The sequence below is a fragment of the Pipistrellus hanaki genome (assembly GCF_964339955.1).
Source record: "Pipistrellus hanaki genome assembly, chromosome: 12".
In the NCBI taxonomy this organism is placed as follows: domain Eukaryota; kingdom Metazoa; phylum Chordata; class Mammalia; order Chiroptera; family Vespertilionidae; genus Pipistrellus; species Pipistrellus hanaki.
In genome coordinates, this window is record NC_140514.1 from 27,602,135 (window position 1) to 27,629,564 (window position 27,430).

Genomic DNA, 27,430 nt, shown 5'->3' on the forward strand with positions numbered 1-27,430 from the left:
AGAACTTGAAGATATGGCAGGTAATTATTTACTTGCCAACTCATGGAAATTTTCTCCATCCCTTTGCTGTTATATATAAACCAAATAATCAAGTAAGAATATTTGTAAAGAACCTATAATTTAGAACTTCTAAAAAGTCTTGCTATAGCCAGAATAAAAGCAATTCATAGTGACCTTTTTTCTCTCTTTACTTGAAAGCTGACTTTGGATTAGCAATTAGGTAGTTGATTAGTGATGTTTTATATGCTCTATAAATTACATATGAAAATGACTCTTCTATTGCATCAGTATTTTTAGGCCTATTGCTAATAATAACTGTAAGCCATCTGATCTAAAATGCAAGCATGTTTTGTTAAAGTTAAAAAAAAAAAAATCTGCTCTGCCAGGACTCAAACCTTTGACTCTCTCCCCAGGAGCAGAAAAGGGAAATGGATTACTTTTAGGCAAATATGAGACACTGTGAGATCATCATTCACATATTCATTAAATGTTCATGTGGGTCTCTTTGTGCCAAGTATTGTGTTGGCCTTTTAAACACATTTGTGAAATTAAAGATTCTGCTTCTTGAAGAACTCGAAATCATTTCTCTAATCTTCGTTGATTAAATCAGCAATCTCCAAAGTATCAGAGATATATTTGTGCCTGTGTCTACGTATGTAGACACATGGATATAAAAAATAATAAAAAGGATACAAGTTACTTAGCATTTAAATATGATTATTGCAGGATGCACAATACTTTTTTTTTTTTTTTTTAAACTACATAAATACAAATGTCTTTAAAAACTGCATACTATGCAATTTAGCAATTCTACTTTTAGGAAGGTTAAAGATTAGGTGCAGCCCTAAATGGTTTGGCTCAGTGGATAGAGTGTCGGCCTGCAGACTGAAAGGTTCCTGGTTTGATTCCTGTCAAGGGCATGCACCTTGGTTGCGGGCTCATCCCCAGTAGGGGGTGTGCAGGAGGCAGCTGATCGATGTTTCTGGCTCTCTATTCCTCTCCCTTCCTCTCTGTAAAAAATCAATAAAATATATTTAAAAAAATATTAGGTGGAAAGGTTTAGTTACAAGAGTGCTCACTGTAAAATTATTTTTAAAATAGTACAAGAAACAGTCTAGATCAATACAGGCTTAATTAAGAAAATTGTGCTGTGTTCACACCATGGAAAAGTAGGTACTCTATAAAACTGAATAGTTTGTGTCCCCAAAAAACGTCTATGGTGAAATTCTAACCCCCAGTGTGGTGGTATTAGGAGATGAGGCTTTTGGTAGGTGATTACGCCATGAGGGTGGAACCCTCATAATGGGATTAATGCCCCCCCCCCTTTTTTTAATATATACTTTATTGATTTTTTACAGAGAGGACGAGAGAGTGATAAAGAGTCAGAAACATCGATGAGAGAGAATCATCGATCAGCTGCCCTTTGCACACCCCCTACTGGGGATGTACCCTCAACCAAGGTACATGCCCTTGACCGGAATCAAACCCAGGACCTCTGAGGCTGAGCCAAACCGTTTTCAGAGGGATTAATGCCCTTTTAAAAGGGACCCTGGAGAGCTCCCCTACCCTTCCTGCCTCTGAAGACACAGAGAGACGCCATCTGTGAACCAGGAAGCAGGCTCTCACCAGACACTACCGTCAATCTGCTGACTCCTTGTCTTCAGTTTCCCAGCCTCCAGAACTGTGAAAATAAACTTCTGATGTTTATAAGCCACCAGTCTTTAGTGTGCTGATATAGCAGCCTGAGCTAAGGTACTAGGTAACATTAAAAAGGCTCATGTAGTGCTTGCTTTGGCAGCACAGACACTGAAATTGGAACTATACAGAAAAGAGTAGCATGGCCCCTGCTCAAGGATGACATGCAAATTTGTGAAGCATTCCATATTTTTAATTAAAAAAATAAAAATAAAAAGGATCATGTAGAAATGACTTGATTTGAAATGGAAAATTTTCTGTGATATAATATAAAGCGAAAATGGGAAGTTATCTTATTGCGTAAGTCTCAAATATAGGGAAGTGCAAGCCCTATTTTGTCTCTGACCCTATAGGAATCTCTTACATGTCCCGAGTGGAAAGAGTTCCAATTCAAGGTTTGGGTTCTGGAGAAGGGCCGCACACAAATGAAGAGACTTGAAGAAATTCAACTTGGCGATATGGGGGGCCAGGTGGTAGTCCAACTCTAGTGGGAGAACTATTCACTACTCTGGCCCTGCCATCCCTTTTTTTTCTTTCTTTCTTCCCCCCCCCCCCATCCCTTTTATTGAGGCTTTGGGGAAAACATCTTAGGCAGGAAATAACGGAAACTTACAGGGGACGAACAAGGTGGAGGCTGCATCAGCTAACAATGTCTCAACTAAAGGGTGAGTGGTTAGAGCAACTTAAGGTTGTTGACCAGGCTTCCTGTCAACATCTCTCTTTTAGTTAAACTGATTTGTTTCTGGCATGACCCTGGGTAAGAAATTTGACCCCATACAGTCGCAGTAGTTTTCCCACGTGTTATGGGCTGAATTGTGTTCCCCCTCCAAATTAATATGCCAAAGAACTATTATAAGATCATAGTACCTAAGATCTGACTGTATTTGGAGACAGGGCTTTCAATAGGATAATTCAGTTAAAAGGAAGCCTTTCGTGGGGATTCTAATCCAATATGATTGTGTAGGGAAGGGAAAAAAAATTTCCTCTATCCTCTTAGGTTTAACTGAAGCCTTGAATTCACCAGGACCTGTGAATCAAACTGACAAAAGACAAGTTAGACATTTTATTAATATTTAAAGTTTTATGTGTAGGGGCTTCACAAAAAAGAAGTGAAAAAGTCAAAGAGCCGACAGGTTTAGGGGCTTACATGCTATTTTAATAAGGGGTGATAAATTGTGGAAAAGTTGGGGATCTGGGCTTCTAGAGCTGCTAAACTACAAGAGTGAGTAGGAACTACATGGGGGTGGGTTAAGATATCTTCTAATGGGAGATAAGATTACTTTAGGATGGTCTGCTCATGCAGACTCCCCTCAGCATTGACTCCTCTTCTCCAGAGACAGGAGTGCTCTCCTATCCTCTCTTCCTGGAATAGGGACTGTGCTTTTTTCATAGGAGATTTATGCCCTGCTTTCACGCAGGTAGCTGAGAGCTCTTCCTGCGCCTGCTGTTCCTCAGTTGCCTTCAGCTCAAAAACAATGGATATGCCAAAGTGGCATATTTGAGGGTATCATATTCTGATCTCCTTTGACGGATATGCTTCTGAAAAAGTATTTGAACGTGGATGGGTAAAGATGGAAGATCCTATGGGCACAACAAGGTGGCATCTAAACCACAAGGAGAGGGGCCTTAGAAGAAACCAACCCTGCTGACACCTTGATCTCAGACTACTCAGTCTCCAGAATGGAGAGAAAATAATATTTTGGTGCTTAAGCTAGCCGGTTTATGGTACTTGGCTGCAGTGGTCTTAGCAAAAACAGTATACCATTTATCAGATGGGAAAACATCTTAAAAACATCTTCACTTAGCTCTCAAGGTTGTACTGGGTCAAAAAGATATAAATCCCTCTGTAAATTGTAAAGTACTACAGAAATGGAAGTAATTGTTACTCATGTAGCAGCTGAACAACCTGCAGGACTGCACTCCTCTCATTAAGACTGAGCTTTTTAACCTGTTAGTATGGCGGAGGCTCAGTTCTCATACAGGAGATGGAGAGAAACAGGAGACTTAAGGAGGAGAGAGGGAAATGAAAGGAGAGAGGGAAAACAAAGAGAATGGTTTCTTATATCCATGCTGCAAGTTGGTAAAAACAAAAAAATAACCCACCTAAATTACCTATGATAATAATAGCTAATATGCATTGAGTATTTATTAACTACCACACATGGCTTCAAGTATTTTTTATATGTGTTCTCCAATTAAATCTATCAATTCTATGGTAAAAGCACAGGTGTGTGTGTGTGTGTGTGTGTGTGTGTGTGTGTGTGTTTGTGTGTGTAAAGATATATGTTTATTTCTGTGTCTGTGTCTATATGTTATCGATTTTAGTCCTCTGCTACAACACATATCTTCAATATGAAAATTTTTTTGCTATGTAGTAGATAAAAAGCAATAACATTGCCAAAATGAGATGTCATGATTTTTCAAGAAATGACTATGCCCGCACTACCTCAAAATGCGTGGAAACACTACCTGATGGAGCAGAATGTCCTATGGTAAAATATACAACACCCACTCACCACCCGCCTCATCTTCTTACTCTTAACCCAGTGTCTGACGTGCCTTGTCCTAAAAATGTATGCACTGTTCTTCTGAATTTTTAAAAAAATACATATTTTATTGAATGTTTACAGAGAGGAAGGGAAAGAGATAGAGAGCTAGAAATGTTGATGAGAGAGAAACATCGACCAGCTGCCTCTTGCACACCCCCTACTGGGGATGTGCCCGCAACCAAGGTACATGCCCTTGACAGAATCGAACCTGGGACCTTTAATCCGCAGACCGACGCTCTACCACTGAGCCAAACCTGCTTCGGCTTTTCTGAATTTTTATTTCATGGTGAGCATATTGAGTATATTGTATTAAACCTGTATAAGCACCCTGGTTATAAGAATCCTAGGTAGTGAATAAAAAGAAAAGCCTTCAGTTGAAATAATGAGATGTTTTGAAATAAAGGAGAGCATTTACAGGCCCGAGGGAACCCACTTTGTTCACATTCAGGAACAAGGGTGAGAGAATAAACGAAAGGAGCGCCTGTGCATCCCAGTTGTCATATGCATCGAGTGGAATTGGGAAGCACTTTGAAGAGACTGCAGATAAGGGCTCCCATGCCACGCAATGCCAACCCAGTTGAATAGCACTTTGTTTCCAATAGTCTCCAGGCTCATTAGGAAGCATATAAGCAACTTCTTTATGAAAAGAGGACACTCTCAGAACAAAGTGGAATTTCTATTTTAGGCTCATTTAGGAAACAGAAAAACAGAGCAACACACCAGGGTAATCCAACTCTGACATCACAATATTTTACCCTGAGGATGATGAGGTCCCTCTTTCCTTTTACCTCTTCTCAGTCATAGGAAAATTACAACATGTTAACACACCGACGATTTCAAGCAAATGGTTTTTGGAGTATGGCTATCCACTAAGGAAAATAATTAAGATATTACCTCCCATTTAAAGTAGGCATGGGAAATATAAAACTTCTATATGGCGAAAGACATAATGAACTAAAAGACAAATGACAAACATGTCATTGTCACATGTGGCAATGGGCTAAAATCCTTATAATAATGTATAATAAGCTCTTACAAATCAGTAAGGTTAACAAAAAAGAACATCCCAGTAAGAAATGATCAAATAAATGATGAAAAGATAACACAGGAAGAAACACAAAGTCTAATCAACATGAACTAGATCTCAATTTCAAATTTAAAACATGCAAATTAAAATTATGCATCATTTTTAACCTAATAGATTGGCAAAAACAAATTAAAAGGATTTTAAAAATGGGATCAGCCCAGCCAGTATACTTCCGTGGTTGAATGTAGACCCATGCACCAAAAGATTGCTGGTTTGATTCCGGGTCAGGGCACATGCCGGGGTTTTGAGCTCCATCTTTAGTAGGAGGTATGCAGGAGGCAGCCTGTGGTTGCTTCTATCTCTCTCCCTTCTTCTCTCTCAAAAAATCAGTAAAAAATATTTTAAAAAATAGATTCAGCCGTGGCCGGGTGGCTCCATTGGTTGTGTGGTAGGCAGTTAAACAGACATAAGCAAAACATGAACTATGGGCCAGGTACAGGAGGTTTACAGGGTGGAAAGCCCAGGTACCTAGCAAAGGACAATTGTAGGGGGGACTTCTCTCCCAGGGTGATTTTCTCTCCCCTAGCATGTCCCTGGCCTGGAAGTTTGGACCCCTTCACCTTTCCTCCCTAGAGATAACATCTGGGCCTCGAGCTGTGTTTCAGCTCCAGGCCCAGAAAAGCAGCAAAACCAGACAATCTACACCCGGCTGACCTCAGAACCAGCTGCACTGAATAGTGACTCCTGCCCTGTGCTGACCAGTCAATCAGTGGAGACCACAACTCTGAAAGGACACACCTGGAAAACGGTTGAATATTCTATTGAGATCTTCCCCTGGGACCTCCTTTAAAATCTTCACCCTGAAAACCCTTAGGACAGAGGACCCAGTGCTCCTGGGGAGCACACCATGCCTTTCCCCATCCCTTCCCCCTCATCCTCCCTGCCCCAGGCACATTACCATCAGCTTCCTCACTCCCAAACTCCAAGGGCCCTTCCTTTACCTCTATAACTAGTTTCCTAAGTCCATTTCTTCTAGGAATTACTTCTACCTCTGTGATTTACCAAATAAATGTTCTCTTATAGTTTAGGTCTTGGCTCTGAATTTTTTTCCTAGTAGTACCAAGGTTGCTGAACCCAGGTTTAATCTGATGGTAAGTCAGACACCTGGTGCCCTTTTGCTGCCTAGAACAGTTGGAGAGTTGTCGCTGGAGTGTTGTCTAGTATATATAAAAAAGATTGCGGTTTGATCCCCCTCCAGGCACGTGAGGTGTGTGTGGCAACACATTGATATTTCTCTCTCCAATCCCACTCTCTCTCTCTTAAATCAATAAATATATCCTTGGGTGAGGATTAAAAAAAAAAAGGGTTCAGTAATTTTACCTCTCCCTTCGAGAATGAATTGATTCAAAGGGAAATTAGATGGGTTAAAAATATATGTGCAAGTGTGTTCATTCATTACAAAATTATTTATAAGTTTTAAAAATTGCATTTCATCTAGCAATTGTGAATTGGTCAAATCAAAGTTTATACATTTTCATTTAGCAATTCTCCTGGAATCTACCCATTGGAATAGTCATTAAAACCAAGTTCTAAAGAAACAAAGATTTTTATTTCAGCAATTTGTAGAAGAGAAAAATGGCACAGTACATCCACATCAGGGAGGGAGAAAAAAAAAATGCACACTAATGATCACATTTATGCATCCATGTAAGATACTGTGTGTACACAAGGGAAATAAAAATGGATTGAAAGGTAGGTTATAGAATACTATGCAGCTGTAAAGAAAAGATTTTATATGAAATTATGACCATATATTAAAATTTTTAAAAGTTCCATAACTGTATATACATTATGTCTCTTTTTATGTAAATATATGTTTGAAGACACTCTGAGACTCCAAGCATCTTGACCATGGACACCCATCTAATAGTTGATTTGATGTTATTGGTTGCGTAAACGCCTACTTAAATGAATAACTTTGATTTTGCCCTTGAAAAGCTCCTAATTTTAGTTTCTGCTTTTTTTTTTTTTTCTACCTATGCATGAAAGGTTCAAGACCCGCTTGGAGCTACAAGAGGCGAAGATTGCAGAGCCCATCAGCAAGTCTTACTGGTAAACAACCCTTTAATTAGTAATGCTTCTGGGCCTGCAAACCCTCACTCGCCCATTTCCAAGCCTTGGCTCCCACGCCCTTTTCGGAAGAGGGAACGCGCAGAGTCCCGCTAGGGCCTCTAGCCAATGAGCGCACGTCTACTCGCCGTCCTAGCAACTCCGGGCCAATGGGCGGAAGGCTATCTCTTGACCCGCCTCTGTTCTTTTCTAGCCAATGGGAAACGCCAATGCCCCCCCCCCCCCTGCGAAGCCGGCTTCACTTCCGGACGGCTGCGGGGGAGCGCCGGCGTTGCCATAGCGACCATTTTACGTTAACTCGTCAGTCGCTATCATCCAGGCGCCGGGGCCGCTGCGGGGGGCAGACCGTCACGCACTCGCCCTCAGCGCCCTGCGGTCGGTCGGAGGGCCTTCGCTGGTTCCGGGGGTCTGGCCTGAGGTCCCGCGGCGCTCCGCCCGGCGGCATGGCTGCGGAAGAGGAGGACGAGGTCGAGTGGGTGGTGGAGAGCATCGCGGGATTCCTGCGAGGCCCGGACTGGTCCATCCCCATCTTGGATTTTGTGGAGCAGAAATGTGAAGGTAAAGCACGAGACCATCCGTTCTCGCCGCTTTCCCGCCGGCGGTCGGCGGGGAGGTGGTCCCCCCGGACCCTCTCCGTCTCCCCGGGCTCCTCACCCGATCCGCCGCCGGGGGCAGAGCCGGGTTGGTAGGAAGGCGTTGCTGTCACTACGCCAGTGTTTTCTCGGACAGACCTGACGATGGGACCCAGACTCTCCTCCCGCCGCGCCCAAAGAACACACATTAATTAGACTTTAAATCCCAGGTTTGGTCTCTTCCCCCCTCAGCCTGCACGTTTCTGGTCTGGGTCTGGGCAGGTGCACCGTGTGTGTGTGTGTGTGTGTGTGTGTGTGTGTGTGTGTGTGAGGGGCTTCTTCAACAACCTCCCCAGAGGCTTGGGAGGTGGGGAGAGGCGTCAGTTTGCCTTTGCGTTGCGTCTGTTCCCAACAGTTGACCCCAAAGAGGGGCATGTGAATCCTGCAGGCTCAGAACCGGTGATCCTGGTGGCCTGTATTCCCTTTATGGAGCTCTGACAATGGGCTATACCAAAAAGGGGTGGTAGTGATGGAAGTTCAAATGATGCATGGGTTACTCCCATCAAAGTCTTGCCCAGCGAAACAACCGGGATCACAGTTGGGCATTCATCTGTGCGGCAGGTTTCTGGTTCCTAATGGGCTCCCATTTGTCTCCACGGACTGAACGCAGAACTCAAGGAGGGAACTGATCAGAACCTGGGGGTGACCTTCCTTCACAGGGAATGTTATGCCACGTTTATGTACTTCATTGGTTAGAAATTAGCGCCCCCCCCCCCCCCTCCACCTCTATCTCCACCTCCACCTCCACTATAGCCAATGAGGTACATAAACGTGGCATAACATTCCCTGGGTCACCCCCATTAGGAACCAAAAAACCTGCCGCACAGATGAATGCCCAACTGTGATTCCGGTTGTTTCGACAAACATTTATTGAGTGTCTTTGGGCCAGAAGCTGGGGATAGAAAGATGAATAAGACACAATTATTATTTTTAAGTGGGGAAGAAGGCAAGTAAATGGTATTTAAATACAAAATGACAGGTGTTATAATAAAGGTAGGAACATGATGCTATATTATTAGGGTTCAGAGGAAGGCATCTAACCAGCCTAAGAGCAGGATAACAGGTCATGAAGTGTGTGCCACTTATAAAGACTTGAAGAAGTTGGGATCAGGGAAGCCAGGTAAAGACAAAAGGATCTAGGATTGGCTTGAGGAAAGGCATTAGATTCAAAGCACTGTATTTGGTGGTATTCCAAGTAATTGTGTTAAGAGGGCAAAGATTGGGTGTTGGAGTGATGGGAGATGAAGCTTGGGATCCAATCTTGGAGGAGTTTGGCCTTCTAAGGATTTTGTACTTAATTCCCTAGGCAAAGAGTCTTAAATAAAAAATTACAGAAATTGTTTTTGTATTTTTGAAAGATGGGGGTGTGTGTATGAAGTTTATTGTTTATAATTCTTGAATTTGCCCTGGTTCACTAATTAGATTGTTAGCTTTTTGAGACAAAATATATCTTTATAATCTACATTGTTTTACACATATGATCATTCAGTTAAACAATTTGTTTTGGTTTTATTTTACTTCATTATTGACTTATATATAACAAAAATGGCCTAGTAACTTTTAAGTAAAATTTTAATCAACAAAGGTTCAGTACTATAAAATATGGAGCTTATTGTGAAAGGAATTATTGTTTAAAAATTGTTAATAATAATATTCCATTAAAAATTTATAAAGAAATTGTTGCCTTATATTATTGATTGAAAAGTAGCAGATTAGCCAAAACCGGTTTGGCTCAGTGGATAGAGCATTGGCCTGCGGACTGAAAGATCCCAGGTACGATTCTGGTCAAGGGCAGGTACCTTGGCTGTGGGCACATCATCAGTAGGGATGTGCAAAAGGCAGCTGATTGATGATTCTCTCTCATCGATGTTTCTAACTATCCCTCTCTCTTCCTCTCTGTAAAAAATCAATAAAATATATTTTTTTAAAAAGAAAGAAAAGTAGCAAATTAGTGTTTGTCTTCCATATGAGTTAGATTTTAAGTAAGAAAAATAACTTGTTTACAATTAACACTATCTATATATATAAAAGGCTAATATGCAAAGTGTCCCTGTGGGAGTTTGACCAGAAGACTAGAAGTTCAATTGCTCGCTATGACATGTGCTGACCACCAGGGGGTGGTGGGGACCTTGGTGGGTGACCAGTGGCAATAGCAGGGTACTGAGGGAGCTAGGGAAGGAGGAGGTGGGGAGATGGAGAGGCGGGGAACCTGATTGGCCCTGATTGCCAGCCAGGCCTAGGGACTTTACCCGTGCACTAATTTTGTGCACTATGCTTCTAGTGTATATATAATGACTCAAAGAAGTGGGGACCAAGGAGGCCAGGTAAAGGTAAAAAGATCTAGGACTGACAGATACATACAGGGGTGGGCAAACAAATGTACGTTTACAGTTCATATGGAAAATAATACAATAATAAATAATACAGTAATAAACTCTGTTTTGCATACTCACAACTGCAAAACTACTTTTGCCCATCCCTGTTTGGTATCTATAATAATAAAAGCATAATATGTTAAATAGACTGGATATCCCTGCTTCTGGACAAAGTCCCAGCAGGTGGGGACTGAGGCAGAGGCAGCAGAGGCCCCTGGCCTCGCACGAATTTCATACATTGGGCCTCTAGTCTATATGACAAAAGCCTAAGTGACCTTTATGATGGGACGACTAGAATGGCTGGTCCCTGTGATGCACACTGACCACCAGGAGGCAGACGCTCCATGCAGGAGCTGCTCCCTGGTGGGCAGCAGGCTCCCACAGGAGGAGCGCCGCTCAGCCAGAAGCTGGGTCACGGCTGGCAAGCACACCTGCGGTGGCGGGAGCCTCTCCTGCCTCCGTGGCAGCTCTGAGGAGCAGCAAACCGAGCTGTGAGAAGCAGAGAGCAGGCGGGTGGTAAGGAGCGAGGGGTCCCGGGCTGAGGGACCCGCTCCCATCTCCCTCAGTGCACAAATTCCATGTACCAGGTCTCTAGTGTATGTACAAGTGTGTACTTCTAAGTACATATACAAGTATCTGTTTGTAAGATACAGGAATAGACTTTTAGAGTAGCATTAATGGTATCATTTATTTTTATTCAATATTTTATTCAATTTAGTTTTTGATGATGAAGAAGAAAGCAAATTGACCTATACAGAGATTCATCAGGAATACAAAGAACTAGTAAGTACTTTTATTTATATATATTTTATATAAATACATATATATATATATTTTTTTAACTGATTTTTAAAGGTAATTTGAATAATATTAATTTTAACTCTTCTAAATTAAAAATGGTGCCCTGGCTGGTTTGGCTCAGTGGATAGAGTGTTGGCTCAAGGACCATAAGGTCTTGGGTTCAATGCTTGTCCAGGGCACATATCTTAGAGGCAACTAATCAATGTGTCTCTCTCACATAGATATTTTTCTCTCTGTCTCTTCCCCCTCCTTTCCACTCACCCTAAAAATCAACGGAAAAATATCCTCAGGTGAGGATTGACAAAAATAAATACTGACAAAAATAAATAAATAAATAAACTTAAAAAAAAATGGATTTGCCCATCAAAATTCTTTAAAAAATTCAGTCTATCCTAATAGTACTACTAGTTGCATCAGGCTCCAAGGGTTCTTTCAGCATCTCATCTTTATGACTTCATATCTCTTCTACTCTATAATCTAAGGAATAGATTAAGATGACTATGTTAAGGAATCTTGCATCTAATCTTTAAATTTTATTATTCTTTTGCTGATGCATCCTGGGAAGTGTTATTAATTTAGTAAATTGTCTTGTGATTTTTAAAAATGACTCCTCTGGGTAGTAGAAGAGTTGTATCTCATCAAACTTCATGATCTTGACTTCAGTTATTTTCAGTAGAAGAAATAAAATTTCATTAGATACTTTGTGAAAATTTTTAATTTTTTGTTGTTTGTTTTTCCAATGAAAAACATTGCCACTCTCATGTAGTATAATTTTATGTAGATTAATAATTGCAAACAAACATTTGTTTATACTCTTTTAAACTCATACTTAACATGAAAACTGTCATTTTGAATTTTTCTATGTAAATTATAAAAGTTAAACTTTCTCTTTTTTAGGTTGAAAAGCTGTTAGAAGGTTATCTCAAAGAAATTGGAATTAATGAAGATCAATTTCAAGAAGCATGCACTTCTCCTCTTGCAAAGACCCGGACATCACAGGTTTTTGCTTTCATGTTACTCCATAACATATGGTTTTGACAAAAATGACCCAAAAAAGGGTTTCGCTTAAATTTGCTACGTTTGATTGTCAAAGATTATTCTTGACATTGTAGTAAGTCATCACATATGAGTTCTTTTTTATAAATACCTTGAGAAGTGATAATTTGAGGCATTAATGAACTGATGCAATTAAAAAAAATTTTTCTGAATTTAGAATATAATAGATCACTGATAGTTTTGTAATTGCTCTTTTTTAATCTAGCAAATTCATAGAACACAGTTCCTGAGGCTTCCTTCCTTTGGAACTACTTTTATTATCTTACTTGTAGCCCTGCACACGGATCTGTGTGCCAGTAGCTCTCTGCTGCCCTCCTGTAGTGCTCTGCCCGCTGCCCCGCCCTCCTGTAACTACCCCCCTGCCTATCCCCCCTCTCCCCTCATAGCTTGCTGCCCTGGCCCCTCCTGTAGCTCTCTGGTGCCCCCTTGTAGTTCGCTATCCCACCCTCCTGCAGATCCATGATCTGGTTATTACACGGTCGGTCGTTATGCCTCAAGGTGTAACCGATAATTATCATATTCCTCTCTTATTATATAGGATTAGTTCTGCAGTGTGAATTTATAACTAATATTTATTGAGGGCTCATGTTAGTTGCTTGTTTTAGGCACTTGATATGTATTATCTCATTTAATTTTCCTGATATTCCTTAAGAAATATTTTGCTTCCATTTAGAACTGAGAAAACGAATGCACAAATACATTAAACGACTAGTGCAAAGTTCACAGCTAAGTAGGTAGTTGAATCAGGATACCAGCCCAGGCTCAGAGGCTGAGGATAGGGATATGTTACTATTATTAAATAGCCTTCTGAAAGAGTTGCTTTAGCTTCTCAGAATATACCAAATGATAATTCCTTAGTGAGATATTAATTAGGATTTTCTATGATGTGACCCCAAATTATATTTTTAGCCTTCTTCTCCTGCTATAGTTCTCCAATATATTATGTACTACAGTCATTTCAGGCCACTTGCTCTCATAAGTCACCTTGCTTATGCTATTTCTTTACTCTGGAATATTTGGCTCCTACCTTCCCACCCCACCATCCTTTCCTGACCCAGGAAATCCTCATCATCAGGGCCTGGCTTAAATTTTCTTCTTAAGGCAAGTTTCCTGATCCTTCTAGTCTGACTAACACTTATTGTGCCTCACTGGGAATTTATAATTTTTTGGTATTCTGCCTTTATTTATAGTTTCTTACAACTCTATTGGCTTTACTAGATTGTAAGTCCTTTGAGCTGTTTTAAGTCTCTTTGCATTCCCAGCAGCTATCATAGGATGAGAACTTAATTCCTAATAGGTAGTTCTTAATAAATTATTGTTAACTTAAATTATCTCTTTATTGTGGCTTAGAAGTGCTTGCCTTAACTACTGTTAAGCACTTCCTGCTTCAGTTTTCTTTTGCACAACTTTTGCTCATTGAATGATCACCTCTGATTCTAGAGATAGAAAATATTTAATATAACATGACATTTAAAGAAATATTGAATGCCCCCCTACCCCCAAAAAAAGATATACACATTTTAAAAACAACTGATAACTCAATTTTTACTCCTTTTCAGGTTTAACTGGTTTGAAATAATGTGGGAAGCCAAACTAAGTTTTGAATAAAGAAAATTTATCCACTACACTTTTTTATTGGACTACATAAAAGATAAAGTTTACGATAAAAAACCAGCAACAGTCGATTAATTGAGGGTGCACAAATACCAAACAACATGATTCTTGATGTTTGTGATTCCATTGCTTTTCATTATGGGTGGATAAGTCATCAGTTTGAAAACAGGGATTGTAAAAAAAATATTATTCACTTCTGTTGGTTCTTTTAAATTTTCAAAATGAACTGTATGTTAATACTGACTTTATAATAAAAAAAGAAATATTAAATGCTGTTGATATACCAACATGAATGTAAGCAAACATGATTTTGTTGATTCATAATTATAAAAAACAAAAGTTGTTTTACAGTTCACCAGTAGCTTTTTAAAGAAATATATGTTTTATTGATTTTTTACAGAGAGGAAGGGAGAGGGATAGAAAGCCAGAAACATCAATGAGAGAGAAACCATCGATCAGCTGTCTCCTGCACATCCCCCATTGGGGATATGCCCGCAAACAAGGTACATGCCCTTGACTAGAATCGAACCCTGGACCCTTCAATCCACAGACTGATGCTCTATCCACTGAGCAAACCACTCAGGGCACCAGTAGCTTTTGTTGTATATACATGATAGTTTTAGTTTAAGGAATAATAATAGACACTATTTTTTTCTCCTTTTTAGTGAAATAGGAAGAATTTGAAAGTTATTAAGCAGCATTTAAATTTATTTTTAAGACTTTGGTATTTGTTTTTATTTTCCTTGTCTTTCCAGAATATTTCCTGAATAAAGACATATCCATCTTTTGTTTTTGTTATCAGGATAAGTTTAAATTATTTGAATGAAGGTATTCAGAATTTTAAAATATTGCTTTCAGATCAAAAGTAACACATCTTTCTCATTTGTTCTTTTATACAACACCTTTTGATTATCTAGATTTGATTGGTACAAGAACTCAAGCCTTTGACACAGACAGAACTTGATTTGAGTCATACATTTTTCATTCATTAGCTCTAAAACCTCAGACAAAAATTGTTTTAGTTTTCCTTTCTTATCCAATTTGGTTATAAATTTCCATATCCATAAAGTATGGATAGTTTCTTCTTTGAAAGATTTTTGTGCAATTTCAGAGGTAGCGTTCATAAAGCATTTAACACAATACTTGACATGTATAAGGTGGTATATATGGAAGTGCCTCTTAATTATCTGTGGCTATTTTGGTGGTTGATTAGCACTGTGTTAATCAGGCCAGGGTCATGGGTTCAATCCCCATGTGGACTAGTTAGCTTTATTCTCTTTTTGCGCAAACTCTTAGCACCAGATACTGAATATCAAACTGATGGAATTAGCTAAGTCTGTCACCATTATCAGAAAAACAGCTCAAAGTATGTTTCATATTGCTTTGCAGCAATTATATAATCTTTTAAAATTATTTATTTTTAAAAAATTAATTTTATTTAAAGTTTTTTATTTATTTATTAAGAGAGAAAGAGAAACATTGATTTATGGTTCTATTTGTGCAGTCATTGTTTGATTCTTGCCCTGATCTGATAGTGAACCTGCAACCTTCATGTATACGGAGGATGCTCTGATCAACTGAGCTACTCAGCCAGGGCGATCACATAATCTTCATACATAGCATAAGAAGGTAATTCCATTATGTCAATAGGGTGCTTCACAATGAGTTCAAGAAACCAGTTGCTTGCCCTGGATAATTTTAGAAGGTAATTTTTATTTGTTTTGGTTTGCTTAGTTTGATTTTGTTTTTTAAATCAGTTGCCAGTTACCATTGTATTGCTAAAGCAAACTTGAAAGATTCTTTTTACCTGGTTTGGTTATCAGACCTAAACCACTGGTCCTGGAATACTCTGTGTATTAAAGTTAGTGGGAATGGTAAGGGGTCTAATGACATTTATTAAATGAAGAACTCTTGTTAAAAAAAAAAAAAAGGAAAGAAAAAGACTTTTTAAGAGCATGATTTTCTGTTATATATGTGCGGTTTCTTTAAAAATGCTTATGACAGCCGAAACCGGTTTGGCTCAGTGGATAGAGCATCGGTCTTTGGACTGAAAGGTCCCAGGTTCGATTCCGGTCAAGGGCATGTACCTTAGTTGCGGGCACATCCCTACGGATGTGCAAGAGGCAGCTGATTGATGTTTCTCTCTCATCGATGTTTCTCTCTATCTCTCTCTCTCTGTAAAAAATCAATAAAATATATTTTTTAAAAAATGCTTATGACTTAGGATATCTTTCTAAATAGTTGAGAAAATTATGACAATATAATAAGTAGAGAGATATTATTTCACTTGTCTTCAGTAATATTACTAATTATGTGCTATTTTCCAATTGAAATAGGCAACATTGACTTCATTGCTTGTGACTTTTTTTGGTGAGAATCGAGTTCATCATTGTTATCAATGTATTGCCAAAACCAGAGATTTCTATATGGCAAGAGGCAAACTATTTTTTGACTTTGTTTTTGTTTATTTAGTTGATTATCTTAACATTTATAAGAAAGACATTGATATAATACTATATTATATTATTAATACTAGAGGCCTGGTGCACAAAATTCATGCACTGGGGTTGTGGGTATCTCTCAGCCCAGCCTGCACCCTCTCCAATCTGGGACATCCCTCTCACAGTCCAGGACTGTTGGCTCCCAACTGCTCGCCTGCCTGCCATCCTGATTGCCCCTTACTGCTTTTGCCTGCCATCCTCATCACCCCCAACCACTCCCATGCCAGCCTGATTGATGCCTAACTGCTCCCCTGCCAGCCTGTTTGCCCCCAACTGCCCTTCCTTCTAGGCCTTGTCCCTCTCAACTGCCCTCCCTTGGAGGCCTGGTTCCTCCCAACCACCCTCCCCTGCTGGCCATCTTGTGTCCACATGGGGGTAGCCATTTTGTGCGTTGGAGCGATGGTCAATCTGCGTATTACTCTTTTATTAGATAGGATAGAGGCCTGGTGCATGGGTGGGGGCCTGCTGGTTGCCCTGAAGGGTGTCCCAGATCAGGGTGGGGTTCCCTTGGGGCCTAGGGTGGCCTGGGCGAGGGGCCTGTGGTGGTTTGCAGGCCAGCCTACCCCCTGGCGACCTAAGCAGAGGCCCTGGTATCTGAGATTTATTTATCTTCTACAATTGAAACTTTGTAACCTGGACCAGAGCCAAGCCTCCTGCTTGCACTGTGGCAGCAGCCATTTCTGATGGCATTTATGTATCTTCTATAATTGAAACTTAATAGCCTGTAGTGAAAGCCTGAGTCAGCCAGGGCTGCAGAAACTTGGCTTCCTCCATTGCCAGGGAAACACAAGCCCCCCTTCTGCACTCTGTGGCAGCAGCCATCTTGGTTGGGGTTAATTTGCATATTCACTCCGATTGGCTGGTGGGCATGGCTTGTGTGTAGCAGAGTGATGGTTAATTTGCATATTACTCTTTTATTAGATATGATATTTGTAATACTAGTAATTTGAGAGAGAGATGTAATACTAGTAATTTGAGGAAAATTATGCTTCCCCCTCAATAACTTGGACCATTGAAAAGATTACATATGTGGTGTAACTTTCATTTCCTAAAAATACTACACAGGGTAATTAACAATATTTTGTGTAAGGCTTTAAAAAAATTAATATACTTTTTTAGAGCAGTTTTAAGTTTACCTAAAATTGAGCTGATAGCATAGGCTTTTAATGTCAAGGCCTAATTTTTTTCACCAGTGTAGCTCTCAGACTTTAATATTTTAAGAATTATATGGGGAGATACATGGGTACCCATCCGTCAGAAATTTAGATTCATTATGTCTAGCGCAGGGCATGGGAATATTAACCCCTCCTTTCTGTATTCTTAAAACACACTTTGAGAAGCCATGCGTAATGCTTTTAAGTATCAACTCAAACCGACTTGCTAGAAGAAGCTCTAGTTGACACATTGCCATCAATAGTGGTGCCCTGCAAGTGTTCATTAGTGATGCGTTTAACGTATTTGATATTACTAATAAGAAGTCTGGAAAGCCCAGAACGAAGTTATGTAGTGCCATAATGTGTAAAGAGGCCCTGGTGGACATCACTGATCTATCTATCAGAGGCTGCCCGCAATTACTGCACTTTGGGCTGCAACTTTCAGTCAAAACAGATGCCCTGGGCCTTTCGAATAGTGTTATTGAATTTAAGGGAAAAGATACATTTTTCCTATAGTTGACCCTATAATTGTCACAGAGAGCTACATTTGCACTTTATTTTGCTATATCAGGGGTGTTTAGGATGTGAGCTGGTTGTTGTGGAAAGGGCTCCTTCCTCTGCTTAAGAGCTCTCTGATGGTGCTTTTGTTAAGGTGTCTTTGACATTGCTGCCGCCTACCTGTGAACAATAATAGCACACTCTTCATTGCCTGTCCACGATTTTGTGTGATTAGCTTTTCCACAATATCATGTAAAACTTGAAGTAAGATTTTAGTAAGATGGATCACATCTGAGTGTTTTCCTTTGGGTTTTTACACATTTCAAATTTTATCCTACTTCTTATTGGTTAGCTTGGGAATTGGTTTGCTCTTCGATATAACAGTAGTTTTCTGTAATTAAGGAAATGTTAGTTTGGGTATAGAAGGGTAGACACCTTTATTTATTTTCTTCTAATTTGTTATACTACAGTTTTAGCCAGAAAAGGATTTTCCATCTTAATTTCTAATTCTGCCTCTTCCATGAAACTTTCTACGTATAGGACAATTACAATTGCATTCTCACATTACTAATAACATATTACACTTACTTTTCAGACTCAATTTTTTGGCATTTAATTTTATTTAATTGGGTATTTTTATTAATTAAGGCATCATATTGTAGTTAATGATTTATCATTAAACAGTACATTTCAAGTGCTAGAATATAACCAAATAGATTATTTAGGCAGAAAAACAAATTCAGATCCTCTTTTTATGTGTAAAAAAACAACATACATATTTAATTAAAAATATTTTATTACTAGCCAAAACCGGTTTGGCTCAGTGGTAGAGCATCGGCCTGCGGACTAAAAGGTCCCGGGTTCGATTCTGGTCAAGGGCATGTACCTTGGTTGCGGGCGCATCCCCGGTGGGGGGTGTGCAAGAGGCAGCTGGTCGATGTTTCTCTCTCATCGACGTTTCTAGCTCTCTATCTCTCTCCCTTCCTCTATGTAAAAAATCAATAAAATATATTAAAAAATTAAAAAAATATTTTATTACTAAAAAATGCTAACATCATCTGAGGCTTAGTGAGTTATAATCTTTGTGTTGGTAGGTCTTGCCTCAATGTTGATGAAAATGCATTGTCTAAGAAGTACAATAAATGCATGTAGTTTTAAAACGTGAATTTAACTTATAGATTTCTTTCCACAGGCAATTTTGCAACCCGTGTTGGCTGCAGAAGATTTTACTATCTTTAAAGCAATGATGGTCCAGAAAAACATTGAAATGCAGCTGCAAGCCATTCGAATAATTCAAGAGAGAAATGGTAAAATGTTGAATTTAGAAATCGAAGTGCTGATTCTAACCTGGTCTTAAATGTAGCTGCCTTTATATTTATATTTATTCCAAGTTTGAAAGTCTGTGGCTGGCTTAAGAATTTCAAGAGTGTAAACTTCCTGATCAGTGGGTGTTTGACATTTTAAATGCAGACCAGAATTTGATGGAAGGGTGATTTAGGTTTCAGAGAGCTTGATTTTTCTGTCCAGCCAAAGAGTTTATGAAATTCAGTATTTTTGAGTGATCACAGTTGTAGTTACAGTTGAGAGAATGTGACTACCCTTCCTCTGGCTTATCATTGTTAGGACCTTAGGAAACCAAAGTAGAAACAAGTTTCCAACCGTAGCTGGTTGGGCTCAGTGGATAGAATGTTGGACGGAGGACTGAAGGGTTCCAGGTTCAATTCCGGTCAAGGGTGCATACCTCGGTTGCAGGCTCAATCCCTAACCCTGGTCCAGTTGCTTGTGTGATTAAAGCATTGGAAGCAGTTGAGGGGGCTTGTGGAAATACATATGTCCCTTAGTTTCTGATTCAGTAAGTCTGGAGTAGGGCCTAAAACTTTGCATTTTTAACAAGTTCCCAGATGATGGTAAAGCTCTTGGTTTTGGGACCACGCTGAGAACTACTGTTGTAGGGCAAAACCTGACCTTAATAACCTGTGTGTTCCTTTGCTCATTAGACTACTACTGATATTCTTTACCATGCTTATGTACTTTTTAATGGTTTGACAGCAGCACCTTTTCTTTGATTGTTTCTCAAAGGTACGAGAGCTATAGGTCAGCGATACTGTTTGCTTCTAAGGGCCTGGGACATGCAACAATAGAGTTTCTCGTGTTGCAGGGAAAACAATAAAATGTTGCAGGGCCCTTGTGGATTCTCCTCTCATTTGTCTCCTCTGAGTAGAGACTCAATCCCTTAGAACAGTGATTTTTCAACTGCTGTGCCGCAAGAATTTAAAAAACACGCAATACTGACTATTCAGTCAGGGGCACTGACCTCTTTTCTCTTAGGTTGACAAATAAAAATATGACAACAGCCAACAGAACAATAGCCATCCGTGTGAATGAATCAATAATATACCTATTTTTTTTTTTTTCAGATCAGCAAAAAATATATTTTTTTGGTGTGCTGCAGAATTTTAGTAACTAGATCCACAGCTGAGGACCTTAGAGTAATGTTGATTTTACTCAAATCTGTAGACCATTTGAAAATTGTATTTGTGGTGAGAAAAATCCAAAAGCTCTCTGGATTCTTTGTTGTATTTTATCAAAGAATTTTGGGGAAATGCAAATCAGAGCATTATTTTGATGGTTTTGAAGAATTGCATACTGCTACATTATTCTTTCCTTTGTTCATTTTCCTTACAAAGTGTATTAGGAGAATACTAATTGTATATCTTTTGTCTTAGCAAAAATGCACTTAAGGTTAATGGGTTATATAGATGTCGGTTTTTTGATTGTGATACTGTACTGTAGTTTTGCAAGATGTTACCATTGGGAGAAACTGGGTAAAGAGTACATAGCATCACTTTGTATTATTTCTTGCAACTGTGTGTGAAACTGTTAATTATCTCAAAATAAAAAGTTTAATTAAAAATACATTTAAACAACAAGGGGATTAAAATAATAAAGCTACTTTAATTTAGATTAGATCCAAAGGCCCACTGTCATATGTGGACAGAAAAATAGAAGGTAATAATTTGGGACATGCTGCTAATAATATGAGAATGTAATTATAAATGTGAACAGAACACTTATTACCAGTCTACCTGCTTATTAAGAAAATATAGGTAATAAAGTAAATTAAATTAATACTTATAATTACTTGCTATAAATTATTATTTGCCTTGGGCTGCAGTTGGTACTGCCCTGGTTTATAGTTATTAGCCCAATATTTGCATAGAAGCTTCAAGGACAGAGATTGTTTATCCATCTTTATATTCCCCCTAAGTGCTTAGCACCAGGCTTTTTTGCATGTAGTGAGCAGGGCCCCTTTCAGTAGTATTTGTTGTAATATGAAGGAAGAATATTAACATGCTGTTTTAATTAACAAAGTATTTTATATTTTATCTTGTAAACTCTTTCCCCTTTTAAGGGATACTTTTGAGAGCATACTTTCATTAGTAGGAACCTACTGAGTTCAGTGCTATACCCTCTACTAGTTGTGATTATGGAAGAAAATAGCTTAAATTAATTTTTATTACCATATGTAATAGTTGCTACTTTTAATAAGCAATACAAATAAGAGACGTTTCTAGGTAATATTGTGTGGTGTGATGTTTTTTTTGGTGACGGTGGTGTTGGGAACTGCTGATTCCCTGAAAGGAGAAAAAGTAAAAAAAACAACAACAAAAAACATAGTTAAAAAGATAATAGTTTAGAATCTTCTTAAAAGTGACAGATATTAATAAATTATTTGCACTTCTTGATGAACTAGGAGAGTGAGAAATAAATGTTTTCAGTTGAGTTGATATTCTTCCATGTGGTCTGGTTTTGAACAGGTGTATTACCTGACTGCTTAACAGATGGTTCTGATGTGGTCAGTGATCTTGAACAGGAAGAGATGAAAATCCTGAGGGAAGTTCTTAGGTATCCTTCTTTAATTATTTTTTGAATGAATCACTAGAATTTTGTAATATGACTTGTATATATGCTTTTCACCCCCAAAATATTATGAACTAGTAAAATATCTAAATTTACTACTGAAGACCATGAAAATGACTTGTCATTTTATTTTGTTTATAACTATGTATATAGTACATTTCTTAATGGACAGAAAAAATTATTTTCAGATGATTCATACCAGGTCAATACAAATGGGAGTGTCTTCTACTTCCACGGTGGGAATAGGAAGCTAAATTGGAACAAGATGCAGTAGATCCATGCCTGGAAGTAGTGGCCTGAGCTGACTAGGAAACTCCATGGCTTTTGGATCTCAGTAGCAGAGGTGGCTCAAGCCATGTGTCTCACAGTAGGAGGCTGGACATCCAGACTCCAGAGACCAAATAGCTGAATGAGTGGCAGGTAACTTGCAAGGGGAAGAGGATAGTGGGAGGTGCCTATCCAGATGACTGTCTTTCCCCTCTCTTCCTTGCCCCAGTTACATGATTCTCAGCCAAATGCCTGACACGGAGCGTGCAGTCCACTAACAGGGCCTGTTGTCCCTGACCCCATAGAAACTTTGGAGGGGCAATTTTAGCACCTACTTTTTAAATCTGTGAGAAATATATAGCAAAAGTCTGCATCCACTGTGTCACCTGTAGAGAGGAAGGGCTGTAACCACAGATCTTCTAGAATCCTGTTGTACCCCCCACCTACTCACCTTGTCCCCAGCTCTAAAGCAGAAGGGCTGAGAGGCTGGTTGATGGTAAGGAGCTCTAGGACTCACTGCTTAATATCAGGGGATTGGAGTGGTTGCGGGGAGGGAGGCAGATGTGTGAGTGAACCCAGCCTTTTCCTGCCAGATCCTACATTCCACTGCAGGGGCAATGGGAGCCTGAGATAACACAGAATGCTTTGAGTTTACAGTGTTGAAGAGGTAAGGATGTTTGGTGTTAGGGTTAGAAGACTGGTAAAGTTTTGACTTATCCTGGTTGCCTCTGTTGGTTGATTGGCGGTCTGAAAACTGATCAACATTGTATTTTTAAATGTTATTTTCTAAGGGTTTTTGAGGGGTGTGTAATACTGTATAAGTATTAGAGCTTATTTATGAACACGTAAGAGAGGTGATGGCTATTCTCCTAAGTCAGACTTCCTCAGCAGTTTATAAAAGCTGGTAAGGCTTGGGCATAATGGCAAGGAAAGCTTTGCAATAACTGGGAAAAGTAGAAGGAGGGGAGCAGTGGATTTTATCAAGAGGGCTATAACTAACGAGAGAGGTCAAAGTCTATACTAATGGGATTTTCCATTCAAATTTGGGTTTAGAGTTTTCAACATTTTGATCTTTGTTTATCAAGGGGACATTGGCATTTCCAGAAGAAATGGGCATGCCTGTATTTTATATTACTAACTGTGTGCTGTAAAAGCCTATGTATATCTCTCTCAGTTGATGTAAGCAAAGCCTAATAATTTTCATTTTTGTTTTCAAAATTTCTTGCACATAGTATAAGCTTAGGTTAACATGTTGCTTGTTGAATATTTTTTCTTTCATCAAAAAAGAAAATTTACTTTTCTACCTTATTTTATATATTTCAGAAAGTCAAAAGAAGAATATGACCAGGAGGAAGAAAGAAAGAGAAAAAAGCAGGTGCCTACAGAATTTATCAGTATAATAGAAGTATTTCATTATTGTTAATCTAGTTTTTGTTGTTAAAATTTAAGCTTACATGGAACTACACAATTCCTAAAATTATTCATATTATCTTGGCAATTCTAAGCATTTGTATTTAACTTTGTAAGTTTATAATTAATCCAACAACCTACCTTTATATTTCCAAGAAAGACTACATTATTAACTCCAAAGCACTGTGATACCATTTATATTTTGGGGGATTCCTTTTAAAAATTTCCCTTAATTTTATGAATAAAGAAGATTAAGAAAAATATTTTCCTTCCCCACTCTCCTTGATTTCTTCAGTTTTGAAACATCATTGATGTTTCTATCTCTTCCTCTCTCTGAAATAAATAAAAACATTAAAAAAAAAAAGGAGGATATATAAATTACTGGATACATCTTAAAAACTTTGGAAAAACAGAATAGTAATTTAAAAAAAACAACACTATTGTCTTTGGATTTTTAAAGTAATGAAGTAGTAAAGATTAATAATTTTTTTTTTAATTGTGTAATGAATTCCTGAAGTTATCAGAGGCTAAAACAGAAGAACCCACGGCCAATGCTGATGAAACCACAAAAATGAGTAATTCCCAGGGGGATGGTGAACATGATGCACACTCACCCTTAGGTAAGCTTGATGTGTCACTAAACTTCCTCTAATAATATCAATACACGAACATTGTAAAGAGAGTACAACTTTCTTTGACATACTTAACTTTCTAAACCCTGGACGGAGTATTGAATGGCCATTGGTATTTAAAGTTCTTTGTAAATTTAGCTAAAGAGATTGCTGATAGGAAATACCAGCTGACAGAAATAGTTCAGTTCCCAAATTTCTAAGTGAAGCCTGGAACCCAGAGCAGCAATCCTGCCACGAGCCCTTGGTATCACAGCTGTAGCTTCTAAAATGTATCCACATAACATTTGGTATTCTCACCCTTGATCACAATTATGTGGAAAGTAAGAAGCTAAACTTGGAATGATAATATTATTTCCCAAGTGAATTAAAGCACATCTTAAAAATAAGAGGTAGCTAATTTATCCAGATGTTTAGTCAGAAACTATTGTTGAAAGCAAAATCACTGAGAATCTGTATGGGAAATGTTAGCAGATGAAATTGTTGAATATGTAGAAATCCATTTTCAATATGCTCTAATTTCCTTTATATGAAAACAAGTAATTCTAAAATAGAAATTGAATAATGATCATGAATTCAGTTCATTTTATTATGGATTTCTGTGTTTTTAAAGAAACATCCTTTTCTCAATTAAAAAATAAAAACATAACTCTGTCAGATAGATATGATATTGCCTTCTTTTTTGTTAACAGGAAATTTAAGGAAATTGGGTGACTTGTCCAAAATCACTAAACTATTAAATGCTTAAGCTGTGGTTTAACCTGCTTGGTCTGACTTTAAATCTTGTGTTCTTTTACACTTTAGTTTTAGAAGAACTTTTATAATTGAGACTAGTGGCCTGGTGCATGAAATTCATGTGTGGGGGGGTGTCCTTCAGCCTGACCTGCACCCTTTCCAATATGGGACCCCTTGGGGGATGTCCGACTGCTGGTTTAGGCCTGATCCCGTCTGCTGGCCTGCTCGCCCCCAAATGCCCCCCCCTTGCTGGCCTGATTGCCCCCAATTGCCCTCCCCTCCTGGCCTGATCACTCTTAACTGCCTTTGCCTCGGCCCTGTCACCATGACTTTGTCCGTAAAGGACATCCGGAAGGTCTCCCAGCCTAATTAGCTTATTACCCTTTTATTAGTATAGTTAATATGGGTTTAATATTTCCCTGTGCAGTTTCCCTCTGACCCTCTGGGCTCTTGCAGTTCTCTCCAGCCCAGATCCCCAATTTTACCTTTCTCCAGGCGTCCTCTGCCCTTCTGAGCTCCGAATTGTCTCACCAGCTGTGTCTACTACGCCATTTCAGGGTGGATGTTGTTCGCTTTAGTTGCTCATTCTATTGATCCGGGACAAGGCTTGGGGCACATCCATCTATTCCACTGCCATATTGTCTCTCTTAAAATCTTTACATTTTCTTAATGTGTTGATAGGTTTATAGATACTATCTTTAATATGTATTACAAACAAAATTTATTAATATTATTGATATTTACTCTTCCACTACAAAAAATTATAGCTTTACATTAACGTTTCTGAAAATATAGGTTCACTTACTGTTTTTACCCACAAGCAAAAGTTTGGGATTCTAGTACTGTTTATTTGGCTTATGTGGCAATCTTGTATTACATTATAGTGGAGTTCTGATTTTTAGATGAGAAATATATCTTTTTGTAGCTGTAGTACCAAACAGCAGAAATTTGGTATTAAAATGTCAGTTTGTAAGAACTGGTCTTTGAGGACAGAGATTATATTTATTGTTCTTACTACAGTATAGGCACTGAATCATGCATGTTGATTGAATGAGTGTGAGAAAAAAACAAGTGTTATTAATACTAGCTCATTTTGCTGAACCTAGTCTAATACTTAATATAGTATTCTGCTTGGTCTCTATCTACTGCCAGAAGCGAAAGCGCATTTTGCTAATTCAGCAGCGGAACCTTTGGCAGGAAAACTGGAAATGTTGCCTGAAACATCTTCACTCCCACAAAAAGGCCTGAAGATTCCTGGCTTTGAATTTGCAAGCACCGAAGGACCAATAGCAGTAAGGAACATTACTTTTTAAGAACTATGAACAAAACGACAAAGTACTAGGAGCAAGCAATGTAAACAGTCATATACTTTTGTTATCTTGAACTCAAACTTCTAATTGAATCAGTCAGGTATCTTTGTCATTTACTATATGAACTTGAATCTAAAATACTTCCTTTTTTTTGGCCCAGAATTTATCAACACTTGGAACAGAAGAGCTGCGGCAACGAGAGCACTATCTCAAGCAGAAGAGAGATAAGTTGATGTCCATGAGAAAGGATATGAAGACTAAGCAGGTGCAAACTGCAGAGCAGAAGGGAAAAGCTACTGGGGAAGGAGAGGTATGGCTGATGTTATGATGTCAAAACTAGTACATCTGGAGATGGAATTCTCAAAATCAGAATATGTGGGAGAAAGCTTTACTAATCAGTGCTGCTTGTAGATCCATTTATATTAACCTCCCTGCTAGTGGAGCGCCTTCTGTCTTCTCTAGGAAGTGTAAGATGGTTATGTAATGAGGATTTTGTGAGGTAGATATGATAACAGTTTCATTATACATTTCTTATTTCTTTACTTGCCCTATTATGAGTGCGTAAGGGTCCGCAGTCTATTTCACCTGAGCCTTTTGACATATTTTACTGTAGAGCAGCATCAGTATCCTAGCCACCACCGTTAAGAGGCTTCCCCAAGGAGAAATTTTGGTAAGGAAGAGATTTATGGAACCTAATCCCTGTGTGACTTTTTAAAAAATTTCACTAAAAATGCTCTTTGTTCAAGGCAGTATATTGGGAATTTTAAACAAATGAACCCATCTTATATTGTAGCCAATTTTTTTCTTTTTCTTTTCTTTTTCTTATTTAAGGAAATGACAGAGAAACCAGAAATGACAGCAGAGGAGATGCAAACATTACTAAAGAGGAGATTGCTTGCAGAGAAACTTAAAGAAGAAGTTATTAATAAGTAACTTTAAAGCCAATTTAGCAAAACAGAAATGAAAATTTTCTCAAAAATAATTTAATCCTTACCCTGAACCTGTTAGTTTCAAATACTTACATTTATAAATGCAAATTCAAACTCATTATTACTGTTTTATTGAACATTTAAGGTAAAGGGCCGTTGGAGAAGGCAGCTACTTATGCCAACCAGTTTAATATAAA

General features: G+C 38.6%; 1 protein-coding gene across 1 annotated transcript; it reads left to right on the plus strand.

The window, feature by feature from the left end:
• The first annotated feature begins 7,631 nt into the window (after positions 1-7,631).
• On the plus strand, positions 7,632-27,351 carry CFAP36 (cilia and flagella associated protein 36). The gene is made up of 10 exons (XM_084900826.1): positions 7,632-7,959; positions 11,127-11,191; positions 12,107-12,208; positions 19,225-19,339; positions 21,851-21,938; positions 23,544-23,595; positions 24,148-24,250; positions 26,147-26,286; positions 26,465-26,614; positions 27,136-27,351. The coding sequence occupies exons 1-10, from the start codon at positions 7,845-7,847 to the stop codon at positions 27,235-27,237; spliced, it is 1,032 nt and encodes a 343-aa protein (XP_084756952.1). The 5' UTR covers positions 7,632-7,844; the 3' UTR covers positions 27,238-27,351.
• Positions 27,352-27,430: the final 79 nt, after the last annotated feature.

Excerpts from the sequence above, each read along its gene's own strand:
- CFAP36 (XM_084900826.1), top strand. The coding sequence starts at position 7,845 with ATGGCTGCGGAAGAGGAGGACGAGGTCGAGTGGGTGGTGGAGAGCATC. Across the intron at positions 7,960-11,126 it reads TGTGGAGCAGAAATGTGAAG|TTTTTGATGATGAAGAAGAA; the intron begins GTAAAGCACGAG and ends TATTCAATTTAG. Across the intron at positions 11,192-12,106 it reads ATCAGGAATACAAAGAACTA|GTTGAAAAGCTGTTAGAAGG; the intron begins GTAAGTACTTTT and ends TCTCTTTTTTAG.